The 22,174-nt window shown below is 42.3% G+C and overlaps 1 protein-coding gene across 5 annotated transcripts in view; it reads left to right on the forward strand.

Annotated features, from left to right (window-relative positions):
- The first annotated feature begins 1,329 nt into the window (after window positions 1-1,329).
- The window catches only part of hm13 (histocompatibility (minor) 13), a 101,665-nt gene continuing 80,820 nt past the window's right edge, over window positions 1,330-22,174 (forward strand). For 3 of the 5 annotated variants that reach the window (XR_005097300.1, XR_005097299.1, XM_037245923.1), the window contains exon 1: window positions 1,330-1,774. Coding sequence is in view for 3 of the 5 variants with exons in the window: in XM_037245923.1 (XP_037101818.1) it covers window positions 1,550-1,774 (225 nt within the window). In the remaining 2 variants the exon portion in view is untranslated. The remainder of the gene's footprint in view (window positions 1,775-22,174) is intronic. The other 2 variants (XM_037245921.1, XM_037245922.1) reach the window with 2 other exon arrangements.

Below are 22,174 nucleotides of genomic sequence, written 5' to 3' on the forward strand. Positions count from 1 at the left end.
AATGGGCAGGAGTACCATTTTAGCTTGAAGCTCGTCTTAAGGCAGTCTGTGAGTTGGGTGAGTGGGCATGAGTTCTGGCCAATAGCAGCTCTTGAATGAAAGTGCATTATGTTACTGCTTGTGGAAATAAAGCAAAAGTGTTGTCCTTTAAACACAAATGAGGATTTTAAATATTTATAGTCCATCCATTCATCCATTCTCTGAACCACTTATCCTCACGAGGGTCGCGGGTGTGCTGGAGCCTATCTCAGCAGTCAGCGAACAGTAGGCAGGGGACACCCTGAACCGGTTGCGAGCCAATCGCAGGACACACATACACAAAACCATCCACACTACAGACAATTTGGAGTGGTCAATCAGCCTACCATGCATGTCTTTGGAATATGTGAGGAAACTGGAGTATCCGGAGAAAACCCGCACCGGCACGGGGAGATCATGCAAACTCCACACAGGAACACCAGAGCCAAAATCTAACCCACAAACTCTGCACTGTGAGGCAGACGTGCTAAGCAGTGTTTCACCATGCCACCAATATTAATACAGTGAAACCTCTCCTTATGAAATTAATTCATTTTGTGATCGCGTTCATGGGTAGAAAAGTTTGTAAATAGATCAAAATTTCCCCATAAGAATGAATGCAAAATGTAAAATGAACGTTTTTACCTTGAAATACATGACGACTTGCTATTGGAGTAGGCACTTGAGAGACGGGGTGGGAGGGGGAAGTGGGAATATCATGTACCGTGCTTAATTTCTACATTCGCTACACCCTCTTCTTCAAGAAGTGGCCGAGCGAAGGGTAGAGACACGTACACACATCACAACGTCATCGGACACGATCTGATAGAGTCATTAGTTGCTTGGATGTCGAATTTTGTTTGTAAAGGGAGGCAAAACAATCTTGAGGCTCCGGTTCACATCTTGAAATGTTCATAAGTATAGGCATTTCTAACAAGGGGTTTCAATGTAGTAACATTTAATAATATTAAAAGGTATCGTGGACAATTTTGTCATTTCATACGTCTGTTTCAAACTGGTACAGCATTAATCAGTATCCCAGAAGTAGCTCCGTCTTTCAGAAAGGTTGGTAATGCCTGATTTAACAAAACAAACATACTGTGCTACATTGCACTGTTATTCTAAGAATACAAAAATAGGACACTATAGGTAGTTTCACATGATGTGATCAGTGTTTATCTGCTATGTTGGAGGATGGAGGATAAACTAGGAAATGTGAATTCGTTTGTGCGGAACCGTGAGTATGCGGGGTCCACCGGACAGCTGTTTAGCATAATGTAGTCCTGCTCTCGAACAGCATCAAAGTGAGAGGTCTCGCCGCTTGGTGCATCTTTGCTAAGAGAAACGTGGCCTTAGAGGGTTACCGGCTGGCTCGCGTGTGATCTACGAATGACACGCATACAATTCCGGCTTTGTCCTCCATCTGTTGGCCTTTTTTCGAGTGGGGTCTGATAACAGAACCTTGTTTTTTCCGCACATTTCTCGCGCTACCCGCCGTCTCTGCCTTACAAGCCGCGATCCACGGCGAGATATGTCTGAGGTGGAGAAAGCCAGCAACTCGGCTCCGGAGACTGTCACCGCTCTCCTGGACGTCCTAAACACCACCGACTCGAACGGGAATGAGGCGCTCAACGCGACCGCCAAATTCGTGGCCACGCCGGAGGGCACGGCACTGGCTTACGGCAGCCTGGTGCTCATGGCTCTGGTGCCCATCTTCTTCGGAGCTCTGCGCTCCGTGGCCTGCTCCAAGTCCAAGGTGAGATTGCCGTTAGCTGGCTAGCCGCGCGCACAATCGATCGAGCTGCTGACTTGCGAAGCTTTCTTACGTCACATAATGTGATTCCTGATACAACATATGTGCTGGTTAATATGTTAACCATCGCTGTTGTTTCGAGATTGTGTTGTTCTTTGTACGCGTGTTGACATCATCGCGTTGCTTATCTCCGGCTATCATGAAGTGGACATTTGCCATCGGACATATGTCATCATGTGTATTGTTGTAATTATTAGCGCCCGCTGGGAGTTCCCGATGGTTTTGTAGAAATTCTGCAGTTTTGTCCCGTCAAGAATCCCATATCTGACGCCCGACACATCCACGGAAACTCACCAAATTTAGCGCACTCATCGACCCTGGGGAAAAAGTATATATGTTATGGTAAGAAATGAAATTAAAATGGCCTTGTAGCGCCACCTAGAATGGAAAAATAAAAAACATTCCCTGGCCGTTTGGCCTGGATTTACGAAAATTGGTAGGCACGTGTAGCACCCTGAGATGTGCAAAAGATCAGTTGCAGCGGTAGTCTAAAATGTACAGGAAGTGAGCTGAAATTTTTTGAATATCGAATTTTGGCCCATCTTTGCACATTTACAAAGGTCATAATTTTGCACCCTTGTCTTTGAGCAGCCATGTCCAAAGTCCGGCCCCCGGGCCAAATCCAGCCCCCGATCAGATTTCATATGGCCCGCAGCTTCGGTCTTATAATGTATTATTTATGGACCGCCTGCACTGTCAAACTGAATATAAAAAAAAAAAAAAACTTGAACCTGTAATTCCTCCTATTACCAAAGGGTGGCAGCACCACCCCTCGCCGCTCATTTCTGCCATGGCGACTGCAAAGAAAACGAGGACAGTTGACATTGAGGGCCGTCGCTTTCAAGAGAAATGGGAATTACAATAATACTTCGCTGAAAATCAAGGCAATTGTGTTTGTCTAATTTCTAAAGAGACGGTTGCCTCGTTTAAGGATTTCAACCTAAAGAGACACTAGTAGACTAAACATGCTGACACATACGACAAGCTAACAAGGAGTAACCGCGCTGATAAAGTGAAGCAGCTCCAAGCTGAAATGGCATCACAACAGCGATTCTTCACGCAGGGCTGTGAGTCAAAATTAAATAAAAATTTAATATTACTTAATATTAAATACCGTTTTTTTTCCATATATAATGCCTGAAAAAAGCCTGTACCCATGTATAATACGCACCCAAATTTTGACTCCTACTTAAGTCCCTAAACGTAAAATTATTTCAGAAAAAAGATCATCTTTGGGAACAACCGGATGTTATTCCGCCGGTCAGTATCACTGCGCATGCGCTAGCAAACTCGATAGCGAAGAAATGTTTCGGATTTGTGTAGGGTACATTGTGACAGCAAACGAGCAGGTGATCGAACAAGCGTCTGATACGAGAGCATTGTGTTCGTATGGAGCGTGTTTGAAGTGAACAGCAGAGAAGAAAGGAACAAGGCAAAGTGTTGTGAAATAAAATATTACCTGTAATACGCATTTAGGTAGAGAACTGAACTCTCGCTCTTTATATAGCTGACGTGTCTTGCGCATCCGTTCTGCGCATCTGTAATGATATCCGGTTTGCGATGGAGATTAAAAAACAAACAATATTTGACAATAACACACCATCAAGGATTGCACCATCGCATCAAACGATGTGTCGTCAATTATGAATTTTACTGACTGTGTTGGGCAGGATGGCTGAATGCGATGCGCGATTGACAACAAACAAGAAGAAAGGTGATTTCAAGTTTTATTTCGAGGGAGATTTTCTTCTTCAAAAAAAAAATTGTAGCCATGTATAATGCGCACCCCAGATTTTAGGACAATAAATTAGTTAAATTCTGTGCATTATACATGGAAAAAAACTGTATTATGAAGTGGCCATGTTAATACTGTTGATGTTATAAACCTGGAGACATGACACAAACTATTACTTTCTGAAAGATATTGTAAATGACAAGAGCAAAACTCACTTGTTTTAATAATAACAGACAAATTTGCATTACCGTATTTTCCGCACTATTAGGCGCACCTAAAAACTTACATTTTACTAAAAAAAACACAGTGCGCCTTATAATGCAGAGCGCCTTATATATTAGACTTAGACTTAGACAAACTTTATTGTCATTTTGTCAACACTGGGTGCACACAAAACGAAATTTCGTTGCATATATGGATCAATTGATGAATTTGTTGATCCATACTGGTTGTACACAGTGCTCTGCCAAAATGTTTCAGTACGTTTTAGTACGACTAGTAAATTACAAGGTCGCATCGCTTCCCAACATTATGGCAACTGTAGTCAGGGGGCGTCACCGAATAGCTGTTGTACCCGCGAGGCTATTTCATTTCAAAATAGGCTGCTCCGTTAATGTTTCGAGTAAATTTACGGATTGATATGGAAGGGAAACATAGGTAAGCAGTACCAATGCGTTAGATCGAACTTTAGTCAGTTCCGATCATTTTGTAGGAGATCGTTTGAGAAACGCGATTGTTTACACTTTGCTGAGGCTCATGGGAGATTGCGAGCTGAGGCTCATGGGAATTTGCGGATGGCTAATGCTATAACGATAGCTGCTATACGCACCAGGCTATTTCATGTCAAAATAGGCTGCTCTGTTAATGTTTCGAGTAAATCTACGGATCGATATGGAAGGGAAACATAGGTAAGTAGTACCAATGCGTTAGATCGAACTTTAGTCAGTTCCGATCATTTTATAGGAGATCGTTTGAGAAACGCGATTGTTTACACTTTGCTGAGGCTCATGGGAGATTGCGAGCTGAGGCTCATGGGAATTTGCGGATGGCTAATACCGGACTTAGCAGAGTTTAATGAGAAGGGACAGAAATGTGTTCAGCTGTGGCTGAACCACGTCTAGCCAAGCCTGTAACTAACTGCCTTGTAGCCACGATAAGAAGAAGAAGCCAGTCGGTGGTGCTACCACTACGATGTAAAATACGTTTGTAGCTGTCTTCAGGACATTTATGATGAAATGTGCAAATTTGAGAAAAGATAGGATCATCTGGGTCAAGTTGCAGCAGGTTTTATTGTCACGGCGTGTCATTAGACTTTAATAGCCACGCCTTTTGCCAAAAACTCACAAAATTTGACGTAGAGCAGGGGTGTCCAAACTTTTTGCAAAGAGGGCCAGATTTGATCAAGTGAAGGGGCCCGGTGGCCAATAGTCTTTTCGGACATTTTTTAACTATAATAAAATTCATGCAAATACACACTGTTATAAAAGGCAGATGTGAACTCTAAAAACACAAATTCTGCCTTTCATTCATATCTGAAGAGTCAGATAACATTGAACAAACTGTATGAAATACCTTAAATTTACATGAGTTTAAAATGATCTTTGCCTCATGAACATTTTAAACAGGAGTTTTAAGTAATGCAAAGTTGTCTGTTATTAAAACTTAAAACAAGTGAATTTTATAATATCTTTCAGAAAGTAATTGTTTGTGTCACGTCTACAGGTTCATAACATCAACAGTATTAAGATAAGATAAGATAATCCTTTATTATTCCCTCAATGGGGAAACTCCTATGTTAGCAGCAGTACACTTAACATATACACACACACACGCATGCGGGGAAGGGGGTAAAAGATTTAAAAAAGTAGAAGGTATATATAATTAAAAAATATGGACAGTATATACAAAATACACAATACACAATATACAGTGGAGATAAAAAAATATTAGATAAAAAAATAGTGCAAGGGAAGAAAAAAAAACAGTGCAAAAAAAGCAGGTAAAAGAGTGTGAGGTAGACAGATATTGCACATAGTGTGATTGCACATATGGTTATTGCACGTTATTGCATGGCCTCGCGGGTACAACTTCGTAGCTTGCTTTAGTAATATTTACTTTGACTCAGCCCCGCGTGAAAAATCGCTGTTGTGATGCCAGTTCAGCTTGGAGCTGCTTCACTTTATCAGCGCGGTCACTCCCTGTTAGCTTGTCGTATGTGTTAGCATGTTTAGTCTGGTAGTGTCTCTTTAGGTTGAAACCTTAAACAAGGCAACCGTCTCTCTTTACAAATTAGACGAACACAATTGCCTTGGTTTTCAGTGAAGAAGTTTTGTAATTCCGATCTCTCTTGAAAGCGACGGCCCTCAATGTCAACTTTCCTCGTTTTCTTCGCAGGCGGCATGGCAGAAATGAGCATAGAGGGGTGCGCGGCACGGATGCAGACTGGCTACAAAACAAACTGATGAATAACTAGTTTTGAAATCAGAGAGTAGTAAAAACCGTTCAAATAATTTTTAAAATGAATGGTAACAAAAATAGCAAGTAATATCTATTTTCTTGTTTAAAAGTGAAGACAATTTGTAATTTTAGTAATGATACAAAGTCGATGCAAAATTTGTCTCACAAGCCACAAAAAATGATGTGGCGGGCCGTATCGGGCCCCCAGGCCTTGAGTTTGACACCTAGGCTCCAAGACAGGGGTGTCCAAACTTTTTGCAAGGAGGGCCAGATTTAATAAAGTGAAGGGGCCCGGGGGCCAATAGTTTTTTCAGACATTTCTTAACTCCAAACATTTCATGCAAATACACACTGTTATAAAACAAATTTCATTGTCACAATTGTCTTTATTTTTCAAATGACAAAATAACCAAATATAAGCCATTCAGGCAGATGTGAACAACTCTAAAAACACAAATTCTGCCTTTCATTCATATCTGAAGAGTCAGATAACATTGAACAAACTGTTTGAAATACCTTCCAATTACATGAGTTTAAAATTATTTTTGCCTCATGAACATTTTAAACAGGAGTTATAAGTACCGTATTTTCCGCACTACTAGGCGCACCGGATTATAAGGCGCACCTTCAATGAACGGCCCATTTTAAAACTTTGTCCATATATAAGGCGCACCGGATTATAAGGCGCATAAAATAGAAGCTATACTGCAACAAACTGAGGTTGACTAGGGTTGCGGTATGCATCCACTAGCCAATAACCAACGAGCCCTCTGTAAACAATCGCGTTTCTCAAACGATCTCCTATAAAATGATCGGAACTGACTAAAGTTCGATCTAACGCATTGGTACTACTTACCTATGTTTCCCTTCCATATCGATCCGTAGATTTACTCGAAACATTAACGGAGCAGCCTATTTTGACATGAAATAGCCTGGTGCGTATAGCAGCTATCGTTATAGCATTAGCCATCCGCAAATTCCCATGAGCCTCAGCTCGCAATCTCCCATGAGCCTCAGCAAAGTGTAAACAATCACGTTTCTCAAACGATCTCCTATAAAATGATCGGAACTGACTAAAGTTCAATCTAACGCATTGGTACTACTTAAAGTAGTACTTACCTATGTTTCCCTTCCATATCGATCCGTAGATTTACTCGAAACATTAACAGAGCAGCCTATTTTGACATGAAATAGCCTGGTGCGTATAGCAGCTATCGTTATAGCATTAGCCATCCGCAATTTCCCATGAGCCTCAGCTCGCAATCTCCCATGAGCCTCAGCAAAGTGTAAACAATCGCGTTTCTCAAACGATCTCCTATAAAATGATCGGAACTGACTAAAGTTCGAACTAACGCATTGGTACTACTTACCTATGTTTCCCTTCCATATCGATCCGTAGATTTACTCGAAACATTAACAGAGCAGCCTATTTTGACATGAAATAGCCTGGTGCGTATAGCAGCTATCGTTATAGCATTAGCCATCCGCAATTTCCCATGAGCCTCAGCTCGCAATCTCCCATGAGCCTCAGCAAAGTGTAAACAATCGCGTTTCTCAAACGATCTCCTATAAAATGATCGGAACTGACTAAAGTTCGATCTAACGCATTGGTACTACTTACCTATGTTTCCCTTCCATATCGATCCGTAGATTTACTCGAAACATTAACAGAGCAGCCCTATTTTGACATGAAATAGCCTGGTGCGTATAGCAGCTATCGTTATAGCATTAGCCATCCGCAATTTCCCATGAGCCTCAGCTCGCAATCTCCCATGAGCCTCAGCAAAGTGTAAACAATCGCGTTTCTCAAACGATCTCCTATAAAATGATCGGAACTGACTAAAGTTCGATCTAACGCATTGGTACTACTTACCTATGTTTCCCTTCCATATCGATCCGTAGATTTACTCGAAACATTAACAGAGCAGCTTATTTTGACATGAAATAGCCTGGTGCGTATAGCAGCTATCGTTATAGCATTAGCCATCCGCAAATTCCCATGAGCCACAGCTCGCAATCTCCCATGAGCCTCAGCAAAGTGTAAACAATCGCGTTTCTCAAACGATCTCCTATAAAATGATCGGAACTGACTAAAGTTCGATCTAACACATTGGTACTGCTTACCTATGTTTCCCTTCCATATCAATCCGTAAATTTACTCGAAACATTAACGGAGCAGCCTATTTTGAAAGGAAATAGCCTCGCGGGTACAACAGCTATTCGGTGACGCCCCCTGACTACAGTTGCCGTAATGTTGGGAAGCGATGCGACATTGTAATTTACTAGTCGTACTAAAACGTACTGAAACATTTTGGCAGAGCACTGTGTACAACCAGTATGGATCAACAAATTCATCAATTGATCCATATATAAGGCACACTGGACTATAAGGCGCACTGTCAGCTTTTGAGAAAATTTTAGGTTTTTAGGTGCGCCTTATAGTCCGGAAAATACGGTAATTGTATTTAGCCTATCTCTTTTTTTTAATGGTATGGCTCTCACGGAAAAATTATTTTAAAAAAAATGGCATTTATGGCTCTGTCCGCCAAAAAGGTTCCCGACCCCTGGCATAGAGCAAAGGTAGAAATTTTGAGTAGACCGAGGATTCTCACTAGGTCTTCAACAACAGCAATGTCACTGCAATCCAAAGTGTCAAGTTTTTATTATTATTAGATTCTTATTATCAGACAAATGCTAGAAATTTTTCATTGTTACCTGCTGCTGACAGTTTCGACTGCGCACTCCAGTCTTCTTCAGAGCCGACGGGTCTGAAACTAATCGAAAAAAACAAGCGTCAAGTTTTTGTTATAGTTCTGGGCTGTAGATACAGCAGCCTGCTGTTCTTGATACTGGGCCGTCATTTTCAAAAATTTAGCGGCCGCCGTGGAAAAAGGAGAGCAATTAAATGTCTTTTACGACTAGAACAGTGGTCGGCAAATAGGGGCCCGCGGGCCAATTTTGGCCCGCCATCTATTCTGTCTGGCCCGCGAGATGACGTTAATATGATGTATTTTTTTCAACCCCATATTTTTTTAAAAGAAAAAAAGGGCATACAACAAACCCATTAAATTCGAAACATTTATTGAGCTATGATAGTCTTTAGTGACAACAACAGGTGGAACATCCTGTTTCAGTTATCCATGACGCACAGGTCGGAATGGTATTGACACGCGAGTGCGCGTAATCTTATGCAAAAAACACCCAAAGTGTCCTGTCTCCCTCCTCCAGTGGGCAAGGTAAAAAATAGTCTATATTTCGTTAAATTAGTAGCATAACAAGGTCTGTTCAAATGTGAAATGGCCCACTTAAAATAAAACACAAAGAAAGAAGTGAACGTGAAAGCCCAATCGAAAGAACAGATGAATGCACATTGGCCGCGTGGGAGAAGGATCTGCGCTGCTCCTGAATAAAGACAGAAAAAAGAGAAATTTAAATAAGATCAAACAATATATAACTGGCATTTTTGTTTAACTATTTAAAAAGGTCAGTAGGCTACTCACTTAATGGGAAAAGTGGCTCCTCCCTTTGGTCACAATTTTGTGAATGTCGTGCGACAGGGATGTCACTTTTATCCTCAAGCAGTTCTCCAAGCTTGCATTGGTCAGACGGTTCCTCTCGTGTGTTTTGATTGCATTCATTGACGAAAAGCTTGACTCACACGTGTAGGTAGATGGAAACATCGTCAGCACATAAACATCAAATTTCTTGATCCCCGTGTACTCTTCTGAGCATCCGATCCAGAAATCCTCTACGGAATGCGCACTAAAGGCATCACGGACGAGGGAGCTTGACTGGAAATCGATTAGCTCCAACTGTAGCGTTGCCTCGTCCAATGAGCTCATGGTTGTTTTGGCCAGTGAGGAGAATTCCTCTCTTCGCGTGGACAATGGGTCACGGACAAAGCCAACAATTTCCCTTGGGACACAGTAGTCTTGGAACCGCGACTGAAAGTTGTCCCGTAGTTTGTCAAGGAATTCAGTCATAATTCCTGTCACTCGCCCCCCTCCCTGTGATTTTAATGTTGCAAAGTGCAAAAGCCTTCCACTTGCTAGATCAGACTGGAACAACTCCAGCTTCCTTGTAAACGAATCCATCTTCTCGATCAGGTCCTGGTTTTCCCTCTCCCTTGTAGTTGCAGGTTCAGCTGGTTAAGATGGCCAAAAATATCAGTTAAAAACGCAATGTTTGAGATGGACATTTCCCCTTCTGGAAAGGCCAAGTGGTCGTCTGAAGCACGCATCTTGCTCATTTGCAGGAAGGTTTTCACTTGCTCTAGTAGCGGACAGAAGCGCTCCAGTGCCTTTCCTTTACTTAACCAGCACATGTCATTGTGAAGTAGCAGATCCTCGTAGCAGGCCTCTGACTCAGCAACAAGTTGGCGAAAAAGATGGTGCTGAGTGCTTGATGCACCCCGGACAAAATTAATGACTCGCATCACTTTATCCATGACACTCTTCAGCTCGCCACTGAGTCTGGCGCACAGGACACTCTGGTGAATTAGGCAATGTAGTGCATGCATTTGTGGTGCTATTTCCTTCAATCGGGCCACCAGACCTCTGTGGCAACCAACCATGTCAGGTGCACCGTCTGTCACGATGAGGTTTATTTTCTCAAATGGTATTGCATGGTGTTTAAACAATTCCTCCACTTTGGCAAATATAACATCCCCAGTGGTGTTCCCTTCTAATGGAATTAGAGCCAACAAGTCCTCCCTGAACTCCTTCCCATCAAAATACCGCACGTAGATGCACATCTGACTGATATCAGTGTTGTCTGTACTCTCGTCAATGGCAACGGAAAAGTAGTTGGCCTGACTCAGGCCACTCATTGATCCGCGCACATCGTCAGATAGGCTCTCTATGCGTCGGGAAGCTGACCTCGCTGAGAGCGGCATTTGTTTCACAGAGGCAATCACTCCATCCATGGACTTATCAGTAACCAGCTCCTCCAAAACAGCCACCATCACTTCCTTAAAAACCTCTGCGTCCGTAAATGGTTTGTTGTGACGGGTAAGAACCCATGCTGCTTTAAGGGACGCACTTGTAACCCTCTGCTGCTCGGTGAGTGACCTGACAAGTATTTTGTTGCTGTGTGCATATCCGGCCTCCAATGCTTTAATTTTATTCGTTCGCACATCTGTCCCAGGAGCTGTTTTGAACTGGCCATGTTTTGTCTCATGGTGTCTTCTGATGTTATACTCTTTGCAAACGGCAACAGCCTCGTTGCAAATGAGACACGTAGGCTTGGCATTAATAAATGCAGGCAGGATAAATGCATACCTCTGCTTCCATTCTTCTTTGTAGGTCTTGCATTCTGAATCAATTTTTCTTTTCAAGGCTTTCGACAATGACATTTTGCATCGATAACTAGCATAGCAATGTTCAGCTAATCATTCACACGTGATCCAAAAGAATATTTGTATGAGTACGGCAGGTTGAGACGGACACGCAGCAGGCGGCATAAAAACAACGAACATAAGCAAATAAACGTTTTTAATGGAATTAAATTAAATGCATTTTAAAAGTAAGATGATGTTTATTTTAATATAATGTAATAATTAATACCGTATTTTTCGGACTAAAAGTCGCTCCGGAATATAGGTCGCAATAGCCATAAAATGCACAATAACGTGAAAAGCCACCCGGCCGAGCACCGGCCCCCGACTTCCATCCACGGAGGTGAAAGAGAGCTCCGTAGAGTAGGACTGGGCGTGCGTAAAAGCAATGTCCGAGCCCCATCCACCGTCCCCGGACAGCCACCCGGCCGAGCGCCGGCCCCCGACTTTCATCCACGGAGGTGAAAGAGAGCTCCGTAGAGTAGGACTGGGCGTGCGTAAAAGCAATGTCCGAGCCCCATCCACCGTCCCCGGACAGCCACCCGGCCGAGCGCCGGCCCCCGACTTCCATCCACGGAGGTGAAAGAGAGCTCCGTAGAGTAGGACTGGGCGTGCGTAAAAGCAATGTCCGAGCCCCATCCACCGTCCCCGGACAGCCACCCGGCCGAGCGCCGGCCCCCGACTTTCATCCACGGAGGTGAAAGAGAGCTCCGTAGAGTAGGACCGGGCGTGCGTAAAAGCCATAATAGTTTTTCAAACCTTCTGTGTCACTCCAAATCATTAAATCCTTCAAACTCTTCGTCCTCCGTGTCACTTAAAAACAAAGCCGCTAATAATAATAATAATAATAATAAACTTTATTTGTATAGCACCTTTCATACAAGAAATGCAGCTCAAAGTGCTTTACAACAAAGAAAGAAAAACAAAACATTAATGTATGGATACACAATTAATAAAGTGAGCTTAAAATAGGAGCAAGCTTTAATAAAATAAAGAATAAAGCTTTAAGAAAAGGTAAAAAATAAAGATAAAATTAGGCTTAAAATTAAATTTACAAAACGTAATTAGTTAAATGCTCGGGTAAAGAAATGAGTTTTAAGTTTTGTTTTGAAAATATCTAGCGAGCTGGCTTCCCTGATATCTATGGGCAGTGTGTTCCATAGTTTGGGGGCGTAATTAACAAAGGCTGCATCACCGATCTTCTTTCTGCTGTTGCTGGGAGACTCCAATAAACCAGCAGCAGATGATCGCAGGGTTCTTGGAGGTATGTAGCTAACAAGAGAGTTAGCAATGTAGCTTGGTCCCTGCCCGTTGAGGGCTTTGTTTATAAGGAGAAGGACTTTAAAATCAATTCTAAATGTTACAGGAAGCCAGTGCAGAGCAGCTAGAACTGGTCTAATGTGCTCTCTCTCCTTGGTCCTGGTTAATAGGCGAGATGCAGCGTTTTGGATGAGCTGAAGTCTATCAGTAGTTTTTTTTTCGGGAGACCAGTAAAGAGTGCATTACAGTAGTCAAGCCGGCTTGAAATAAAGGCATGAATCAGTTTCTCAGCATCATTTTGATTTATGAACGCTCTTACTTTTGCTATATGTCTAAGGTGGAAAAATGATGTTTTTGTCACCTTGTTAATGTGGGACCTGAATCTTAGATCTGAATCTAAGATAACACCAAGACTTGTAACCTCGGATTTAATCCAGGGAGTTAATTTCCCCAAATTATTAAACAGCATTTCTCTTTTTGTTTTAGGGCCGATTAGCAAGATTTCAGTTTTATCCTCGTTTAACTTTAAGAAATTGTTGCTCATCCATTTATTTATAGCCAGAAGACAGTTGGTGATGGAGCTTATAGGTGTAGCATCATTGGGTTCTGCAGATATGTACAATTGTGTGTCATCCGCATAACTATGGAAATATACTTATACTACTATACTTACTATAACTTTCTGATGATGTCACCAAGTGGCAGCATGTAAAGTGAGAATAATAGTGGACCAAGGCAGCTGCCTTGTGCAACCCCATAGCGGCTGTCATGTGTGTTGGACACATGCTCTCCTAAGCTGACATAGAACTTTCTCCCTTTGATATACAGTGCCTTGCGAAAGTATTCGGCCCCCTTGAACCTTTCAACATTTCGTGACATTTCAGGCTTCAAACATAAAGATATAAAAGTTTAATTTTTTGTCAAGAATCAACAACAAGTGCGACACAATCGTGAAGAGGAACAAAATTTATTGGATAATTTAAACTTTTTTAACAAATAAAAAACTGAAAAGTGGGGCGTGCAATATTATTCGGCCCCCTTGCGCTAATACTTTGTAGCGCCACCTTTTGCTGCAATTACAGCTGCAAGTCGCTTGGGGTATGTCTCTATCAGTTTTGCACATCGAGAGACTGGAATTCTTGCCCATTCTTCCTTGCAAAACAGCTCGAGCTCAGTGAGGTTGGATGGAGAGCGTTTGTGAACAGCAGTCTTCAGCTCTTTCCACAGATTCTCAATTGGATTCAGGTCTGGACTTTGACTTGGCCATTCTAACACCTGGATACGTCTATTTGTGAACCATTCCATTGTAGATTTGGCTTTATGTTTTGGATCATTGTCCTGTTGGAAGACAAATCTCCGTCCCAGTCTCAGGTCTTTTGCAGACTCCAACAGGTTTTCTTCCAGAATGGTCCTGTATTTGGCTCCATCCATCTTCCCATCAATTTTAGCCATCTTCCCTGTCCCTGCTGAAGAAAAGCAGGCCCAAACCATGATGCTGCCACCACCATGTTTGACAGTGGGGATGGTGTGTTCAGGGTGATGAGCTGTGTTGCTTTTACGCCAAACATATCGTTTTGCATTGTGGCCAAAAAGTTCGATTTTGGTTTCATCTGACCAGAGCACCTTCTTCCACATGTTTGGTGTGTCTCCCAGGTGGCTTGTGGCAAACTTTAAACGAGACTTTATATGGATATCTTTGAGAAATGGCTTTCTTCTTGCCACTCTTCCATAAAGGCCAGATTTGTGCAGTGCACGACTGATTGTTGTCCTATGGACAGACTCTCCCACCTCAGCTGTAGTTATCTGCAGTTCATCCAGAGTGATCATGGGCCTCTTGGCTGCATCTCTGATCAGTCTTCTCCTTGTTTGAGATGAAAGTTTGGAGGGACGGCCGGGTCTTGGTAGATTTGCAGTGGTCTGATACTCCTTCCATTTCAATATAATTGCTTGCACAGTGCTCCTTGAGATGTTTAAAGCTTGGGAAATCTTTTTGTATCCAAATCCGGCTTTAAACTTCTCCACAACAGTATCTCGGACCTGCCTGGTGTGTTCCTTTGTCTTCATGGTTCTCTCTGCGCTTTAAACAGAACCCTGAGACTATCAAAGAGCAGGTGCATTTACACGGAGACTTGATTACACACAGGTGCATTCTATTTATCATCATCAGTCATTTAGGACAACATTGGATCATTCAAAGATCCTCACTGAACTTCTGGAGTGAGTTTGCTGCACTGAAAGTAAAGGGGCCGAATAATATTGCACGCCCCACTTTTCTGTTTTTTATTTGTTAAAAAAGTTTAAATTATCCAATAAATTTCGTTCCACTTCACGATTGTGTCCCACTTGTTGTTGATTCTTGACAAAAAATTAAAATTTTATATCTTTATGTTTGAAGCCTGAAATGTGGCGAAATGTTGAAAGGTTCAAGGGGGCCGAATACTTTCGCAAGGCACTGTATGTTCTGAACCAGTTTAACACACAGTCCGAAAGACCAACTAACCTTTCAAGACGATTGATTAGGATATCATGCTCAATGGTATCAAACGCTGCACTTAGGTCTAAAAGGATAAGAATCGACACCTTGTTTTCATCAGAGTTTAGTCTGAGGTCGCTGATTATTTTAGTAAGAGCAGTTTCAGAGCTGTGGTATGTTCTAAAGCCTGACTGAAATTCCTCCAGGATATTGTTTTCTTTCAGAAACGAGTTTATTTGCACTGAAACTATCTTTTCAAGTACCGTAAATTCCGGACTATAAGCCGCGACTTTTTTCCAAAATTTTGAACCCTGCGGCTTATAGTCAGGTGCGGCTTATATAAGGATTTTTTCGTGATTTTTGTGATGACTTGATCACTTTTATACACTGCGGTATCTTGAAGAAAAAAACAACAACAAAAATACTATTTTGAAACACTACTATGGCTGCTGCTTATTCTGGCTGTGTTGCTTGTGACTATTATGAGCTTTAGTAGGAATGCACGCTAGGTGACCTGCGTCAAAGGGCTCTAAACCCTTTCTCTTACTCTGCCATGTGACTCAGAGATTACACAAAGCAGTGGCGCTGTTTGGACCATCTGCATTGTATTAAAACCCAATCAATCAGCATTTAAATTCAATTCTTCTGACATTTTGCTCACCAAAAACAAGTTGTAATGAACGTGAACTTTTAATGCATTTTATTCAGAAGGTTAATTTGAGGCAGAGCACGAGCAAAGGCCATCCGGATGGAACTTTTGACTTTGACTTCCCTCTAGTTCAAGTTAAGGGGTCATCTTAACGTGCATTCATTTTGCGGCAAAAAAAAAAAATAAAATATATATATATATAGGCGTAGGAGAATTAGCCCCTGACGAGCCAAAGGAGAACGTTGCCACTGTACAGGATTCGGAAATCAACCTTCTCAAGTCCGGAGAACTCACGATGGCCGTCCCGCTCAGCATCGAGGATATTTCCCAGTTTGGCGACGGCTCGCGGGAGCTCTTCATCAAATCCAGCTGTTACAGCGTGGTGACCGTTGCGGTGGCTGACGCGGGGCCGAGCATCGGCTGGATGTTTTCTTCGGAACCAAAAAGCATTTCCTTTAGTGTGGTTTACCGGGAAAATGCTGATGATCAATTGGAGCGATCAAAGGTTCTCATTCCACTGACGCGCTGCAATTCTCACAAAGAGACCATTCAGGGACAGCTAAAAGTGCGTCGGCCGGGAACCTACGCGCTCATCTTCGACAACTCCTTCTCACGATTTATCTCCAAGAAAGTCTTCTATCATCTGACCATGGAAAAGCCCATCATCTACGATGGAAGCGACTTCCCCTGAAGCTTTGCCAACACTAAGTATCACCATGGCAACCGAAGGGAGATAAGAAGAGACAGACGAAGAAGAGATAATGCGCCGAAGAAGACGTGCTAGTTTGTGTTTTGATAGGCGTATAATTCACACGAAGAAGAGACAGAACGAGATCAAGACGGACATTACTGAAAGGGAGCTTTTATACACAAACCGTCATTATGGGGGACAAAAGAAATGCATATAATGCCGCTTTTAAGCTAAAGGCAGTCGATGTTGATGACATTGTCTTGCGTCACCCTTTTCTTTATTTCGTGGTCCCGTCTACTCTGGAGCTATACGTGTCGCTCGCTAGTTTAATGTAATTTAGCGCTTCGTGCATGAATAAAATTAGCATGAACAGACCCTCATCACACTCGAAGAAATGCATAAAAGCGACAACGAAAGAGAGACTGAGAAAGTGTGAGGCGAAGGATATCTAACGCTATTCCAATCGGACGCTGAGGAGGAAGACTTCGATGGTTTCAGTGCACAGGAGGAAGATGAAGACGACGAAGCTCTTTTTTTACTTTTACTGGTATGTTTTTTAATGAGCCCTGTTGGTGCTGTACTACCGTGTTGCTGCTGTGTTACCGCCGCGTCTCAGTGACTTTTACCGGGTATGTTTTTTTTAATCCAGCCCTATTAGTCTTGTGTTACTTCCGTGTTGCTGCGGTATTACTGCCGCGGCACGGGCAGTGTTTGGAAAGAAATGTTAAGGTATGTTATTAAAACTTTAAAAAAGCTTTCTGTGTCCAGTCTTTCTTTGTTAATAACTCGCGTTGGAAAGAAATGTTAAGGTATGTTATTAAAACTTTAAAAAAGCTTTCTGTGTCCAGTCTTTCTTTGTTAATAACTCGCGTGCACACTTCCGTGTTGCTGTGGTACTACTGCTGCGTCACAGGCAATGTTTAGAAAGACATGTTAAAGTATGTTATTAAAACTTTAAAAAGGTTTTCTGTGAACGGTCTTTCTTTGTAAAAAACGCGTGTGCACGTGCGTCTTATAGTCCGGTGCGGCTTATGTAAGAAAAAAACTAAAATATCCCCCAATTTTAGCTGGTGCGGCTTATAATCCGGTGCGGCTTATAGTCCGGAATTTACGGTATCTTACTAATGAAAGGAAGGTTGGATATCGGCCTATAGCTGGTCAGTACATTTCCATCTAGGTTGGGCTTCTTTAGTAAGGGTTTTACCACAGCTGTTTTAAAGACATCTGGGAAGATGCCTGTTTGAAGAGATGTGTTTATAATGTTCAGGACATGACTTGAGACACTGTTGAATACCCGCTTAAAGAATGCTGTCGGTACAGGGTCAATACATGAAGTGGAGGAGTTACACTCAGTGACAGTCTTGCAAAGCTCATTCAATGTAATACAGGTGAATTTTCCCATTTTTACACAATTTTTGTAGGATTTACTGAGATCATCTATGTTTATATCAGCAACAATACTGGCTCTGATTGAAGTTATTTTACTAGTGAAGAATAATGCGAGTTCTTCACATTTTGATGCAGAGAACTGTGGGGGTGTGGGGGCAATGTTGAGTAGTTGATCAATAGTGGAGAATAATATTCTAGAGCAGGGGTGGCCAACCCGCGGCTCGCGAGCCGCATGCGGCTCCTTGGCTGGTTCCATGCGGCTCTTTTACGTTCATATCAACATTTGTGTTTATTTTTGTGTGCGTATTTGCTTCGCTTGAGTTCAATATGGTATTTTGGTCAAACGCGCATGCGCGCGAGGTGAAATCCCGCAAAGGAGGAGGGACAAACCCATTTGAGGAGTGTCAATTTCGCTCTAAAAATGGCAAGGAAAAAATGCACAGCTAAACGAATATATGAGGATGAACACAGGACGTTTTTAACAGAGTTAAAGTTGTTTTTTGTTGAACGCAATGGCAAACCATTCTGCCTGATATGTCGGACGTCATTAGCGCATTTAAAAGCTTCAAATGTTCAGCGCCACTTCAGCTCACTTCATGCCAATATCGATAAGGACTTTCCAAAAGGGACTGAATTTCGCAAGCACAAGTTTGGACACTTTGAAAAGTCAGGCAGAAAAATAGGTACAGTTTTTCAAAAAAATTACGAAGCACTCAGAGACTGTCACACTTGCATTGTTTCAACTGGCTTGGAACATTGCACGCACGCACGCACTAGCGTTAGATATCCTTCGCCACACACTTTATCAGTCTCTCTTTTGTCGTCACTTTTATGCATTTCTTCTAGCATTTTCCATGATGAGGGTCCGTTCATGCTAACTTTATTCATGCACGAAGTGCTACATTACATTAAACTAGTGAGCGACACGTATAGATAGCTCCAGAGTAGACGTGACCGGGAAATAAAGAAAAAGGGTGACGCAACACATTGTCATCAACATCGACTGCCTTTAACTTAAAAGCGGCATCATAGCATATTCGTTTGTCCCCCATAATGACGGTTTGTGTATAAAAGCTTCCTTTCAATAATGTCCGTCTTGATCTCATTTTGTCTCTTCTTAGTGTGAATTATACGGCACGGATGGACATGCGATCAACACACCACTTTTCTCCCCAGTGACCGTGTCACATATCCCTCCGCCTCGCAAAGCGGTGCCGCACAACAGCGGTCCACAACCTTTTTACGAGTGTATAAAAGTGATCAAGTCATCACAAAAATCATGGAAAAAATCCTATATAAGCCCGCCATAATGACGGTTTGTGTGTAAAAGCTTCCTTTCAGTAATGTCCGTCTTGATTTCGTTCTGTCTCTTCTTTGTGTGAATTATACAGCACTATTTGCCTGGCGGATGGACATGCGATCAACACACCACTTTTCTTCCCAGTGACTGTGTCACATATCCCTCCGCCCACCAAAGCAGTGCCGCACAACAGCGGTCCACAGCCTTTTTACGAGTGTATAAAAGTGATCAAGTCATCACAAAAATCACGGAGAAAATCCTATATAAGCCGCGGGGTTCAAAATTTTGGAAAAAAGTCGCGGCTTATAGTCCGAAATTTACGGTATTATTTTATTATAAGCAGTCATGGCGTCTCTGTATATATCACGATGAACTGTGAGTCTAGTTTTCCTCCATTTTCTTTCAGCTGCCCGACAGACTCTCTTGGTTTGCCTAACATTGCTATTGTTTAACCATGGGGTGATTCTGTCAGTACTTTTCCTTTTAACCTTTAGCGGTGCAACAGTATTCAGAGCAGACAACAAGATACCATTGAAATGTTCAACTATGTCATTTAAAGAGCAGTCATAGTTGTATGGCTCAAATGACCTCATAATATCAGAAAACTCTGCTTCAGCCTGCTCATCTAGGAATCTCTTTTGAACTAGAATTTCCCTTTTAGTCTGTGTTAAGGTTAGCTTTACATTATAAGATACACAGTGATGGTCAGAGATAGGCAATTCACATACAGAGACATTATCAAGCCTGGTGGCCTCTGCAGTCTGGGGGTAGCTACTGTAGGCTACTGGTGGTAGCAGAGCTTCTGTAGTCCGAAGGTAACTACTGTAGTCTACAGTACCCTGGTGGTAGCTGGGCTTCTGTAGTCTGGTGGTAGCTACTGCAGGCTGCAGTAGCCTGGTGGTAGCTATAGGCTGCAGGCTGCAGTAGCCTGGTGGTAGCTGGGCCTCTGTAGTCTGGTGGTAGCTACTGTAGGCTGCAGTAGCCAGATGGTAGATGGGCTGCTGTGTAGGCTGATGGTGGCTAGCACGGCTAACAGGTAGCAAGGCTAGCAAAGCTGGCTAGTGCTAGCAAGGCTGCTAGCTTACCAGAGCATATGCTCCATAAAAGAGAATAGTCCACAGATAAAACAAAATTGGTTTTCTAACTAATAGGGGTGTAACGATTCATCGATACACATCGATTAATCGATATAATGCTCTACGATTTATTGGCATCGATGCTAAACGTAAACATCGATTTATATCGCCGTGTTTGACCTCGGACATTAGACGCGACTTTATTTTGAAATCCAGTTCATTGTTGCTTGCGTCCTCTTTCTGGGAGCAGTACGCGGCGTGTTGTGTTGTGAGCAGAGCAGGCACGTGAAAGGGGAGCCGACAACTACGCGGCTCCTGGGCGGGCTGGTGCTATGGCTAGTGTCCAAGAAGATGAGGAAATTCGCTCCCCTTTGGGCTTCAAGTCATTCGTTTGGAAGCACTTTGGATTCCAAAGAAAAGATGGCTCAACGGACAATTAAAATTATTGTAAATAAATAGTTCAGTAATGCACTTTAAAGTTAATGGTATTACAAAAAAAGAAAGAATATTCATTTTTCTTTACTTATATGAGAAAAAATATAGGAATTTGATAAAGTTCAGTGTTAAAATAAGCACTTTGTATACTACAATACTCTTGTAATTTCCTAAATAAAGAGTTTGCAGTACCTTGTTGATTTTGCGTATGAATTGTTATAAATCAGGATATTGTTCTATATTTTTTATTTAAAATAAATAAATAAATTAAAAAATTTGATCGTGGAGCACTATATCGTGATGTATCGTGAATGAATCACAGCAGGCTTTAAGATATCGGCAAATATCGTATCGTAGTTCTTTGTATCGATATGATATCGTATCGTGACAAAACCCGCGATTTACACCCCTACTAACTAACCTTTACAATGGTGGTACACTTGCATTTGATAAAAGGTTAGAAAGTTCTCAAAAAAACCCTAAAAACACTCTAAAATTGCAGGCAAGACAAGGAGCAAACAATACCGGCAGCCATCGGATTGATGCCGGTACTACGTGGGGCCCTTCGTCATCTTCGTCATCCCGTGATCAAATCTTTGTCCTTTATGTAAACAACTGCCGCGCCGCGCTGCTGACGTCACTTGAAATTCAAATTACAGTAATCCCTTGCTACATCGCGGTTCGTTTATCGCGGTTTCACTTTTTTTTTTTTTTTATTTTGAAATTTCATGATAAATTCACATAAGTCGCTCCTCAGTATATGTCGCCCCCCCACCCAAACTATGAAAAAAAACGCGATTTATAGTCCGAAAAATACAGTAATTTAAATAGTAGGGACCCCCCCAAAAAAAAAAAAGCTATGGCCCGCGATGCCATTGTCTCAATTTTTTTTGGCCCGCGTCCAAAAGTAATTGCCGACCCATGGACTAGAAGGTGGTGTCTCAACTGACCTTGGCGATCACAAACAAGGCATTTTTAACATCCCCCCTGAGGTCTGAGGTCACCAACTGAAAGCAGTAAAATCTACACCATGTAAATGACCATTTCCCTGGTAAAGTCTTGTACCTTTGTGTGGAATTCCAAGGTGCATGTTGATGGGCTCAGGAATGAAACCAGGGAAAATAGGGACAATTTCGAGTGGACAATCGGCCTGAAAAACATTTGGGACAAAAAAAAAGATGTTTGACTGAATCGATAGGCCAAAATCAAACATCCATCCATCCATCCATCCATCCATCCATCCATCCATCCATCCATCCATCCATCCATCCATCCATCCATCCATCCATCCATCCATCCATCCATCCATCCACCCAAACCAACCCATCCATTCATCCACCCAAACCAATCCATCTATCCATCCATCCATCCATCCATCCATCCATCCATCCATCCATCCATCCATCCATCCATCCATCTTCCGAACCACTTCTCACAAGTCTCGCGGGTGGCTGGACCCTGTGCTAGGAGTCTTTTTTTTTTTTTTGTAGTAGTAGGGCAAACAGTGTGACTTTTGGGATAGTCCGACACACATTGTTTGCTT

This window comes from Syngnathus acus, chromosome 2 (genome assembly GCF_901709675.1).
Source record: "Syngnathus acus chromosome 2, fSynAcu1.2, whole genome shotgun sequence".
NCBI lineage: Eukaryota > Metazoa > Chordata > Actinopteri > Syngnathiformes > Syngnathidae > Syngnathus > Syngnathus acus.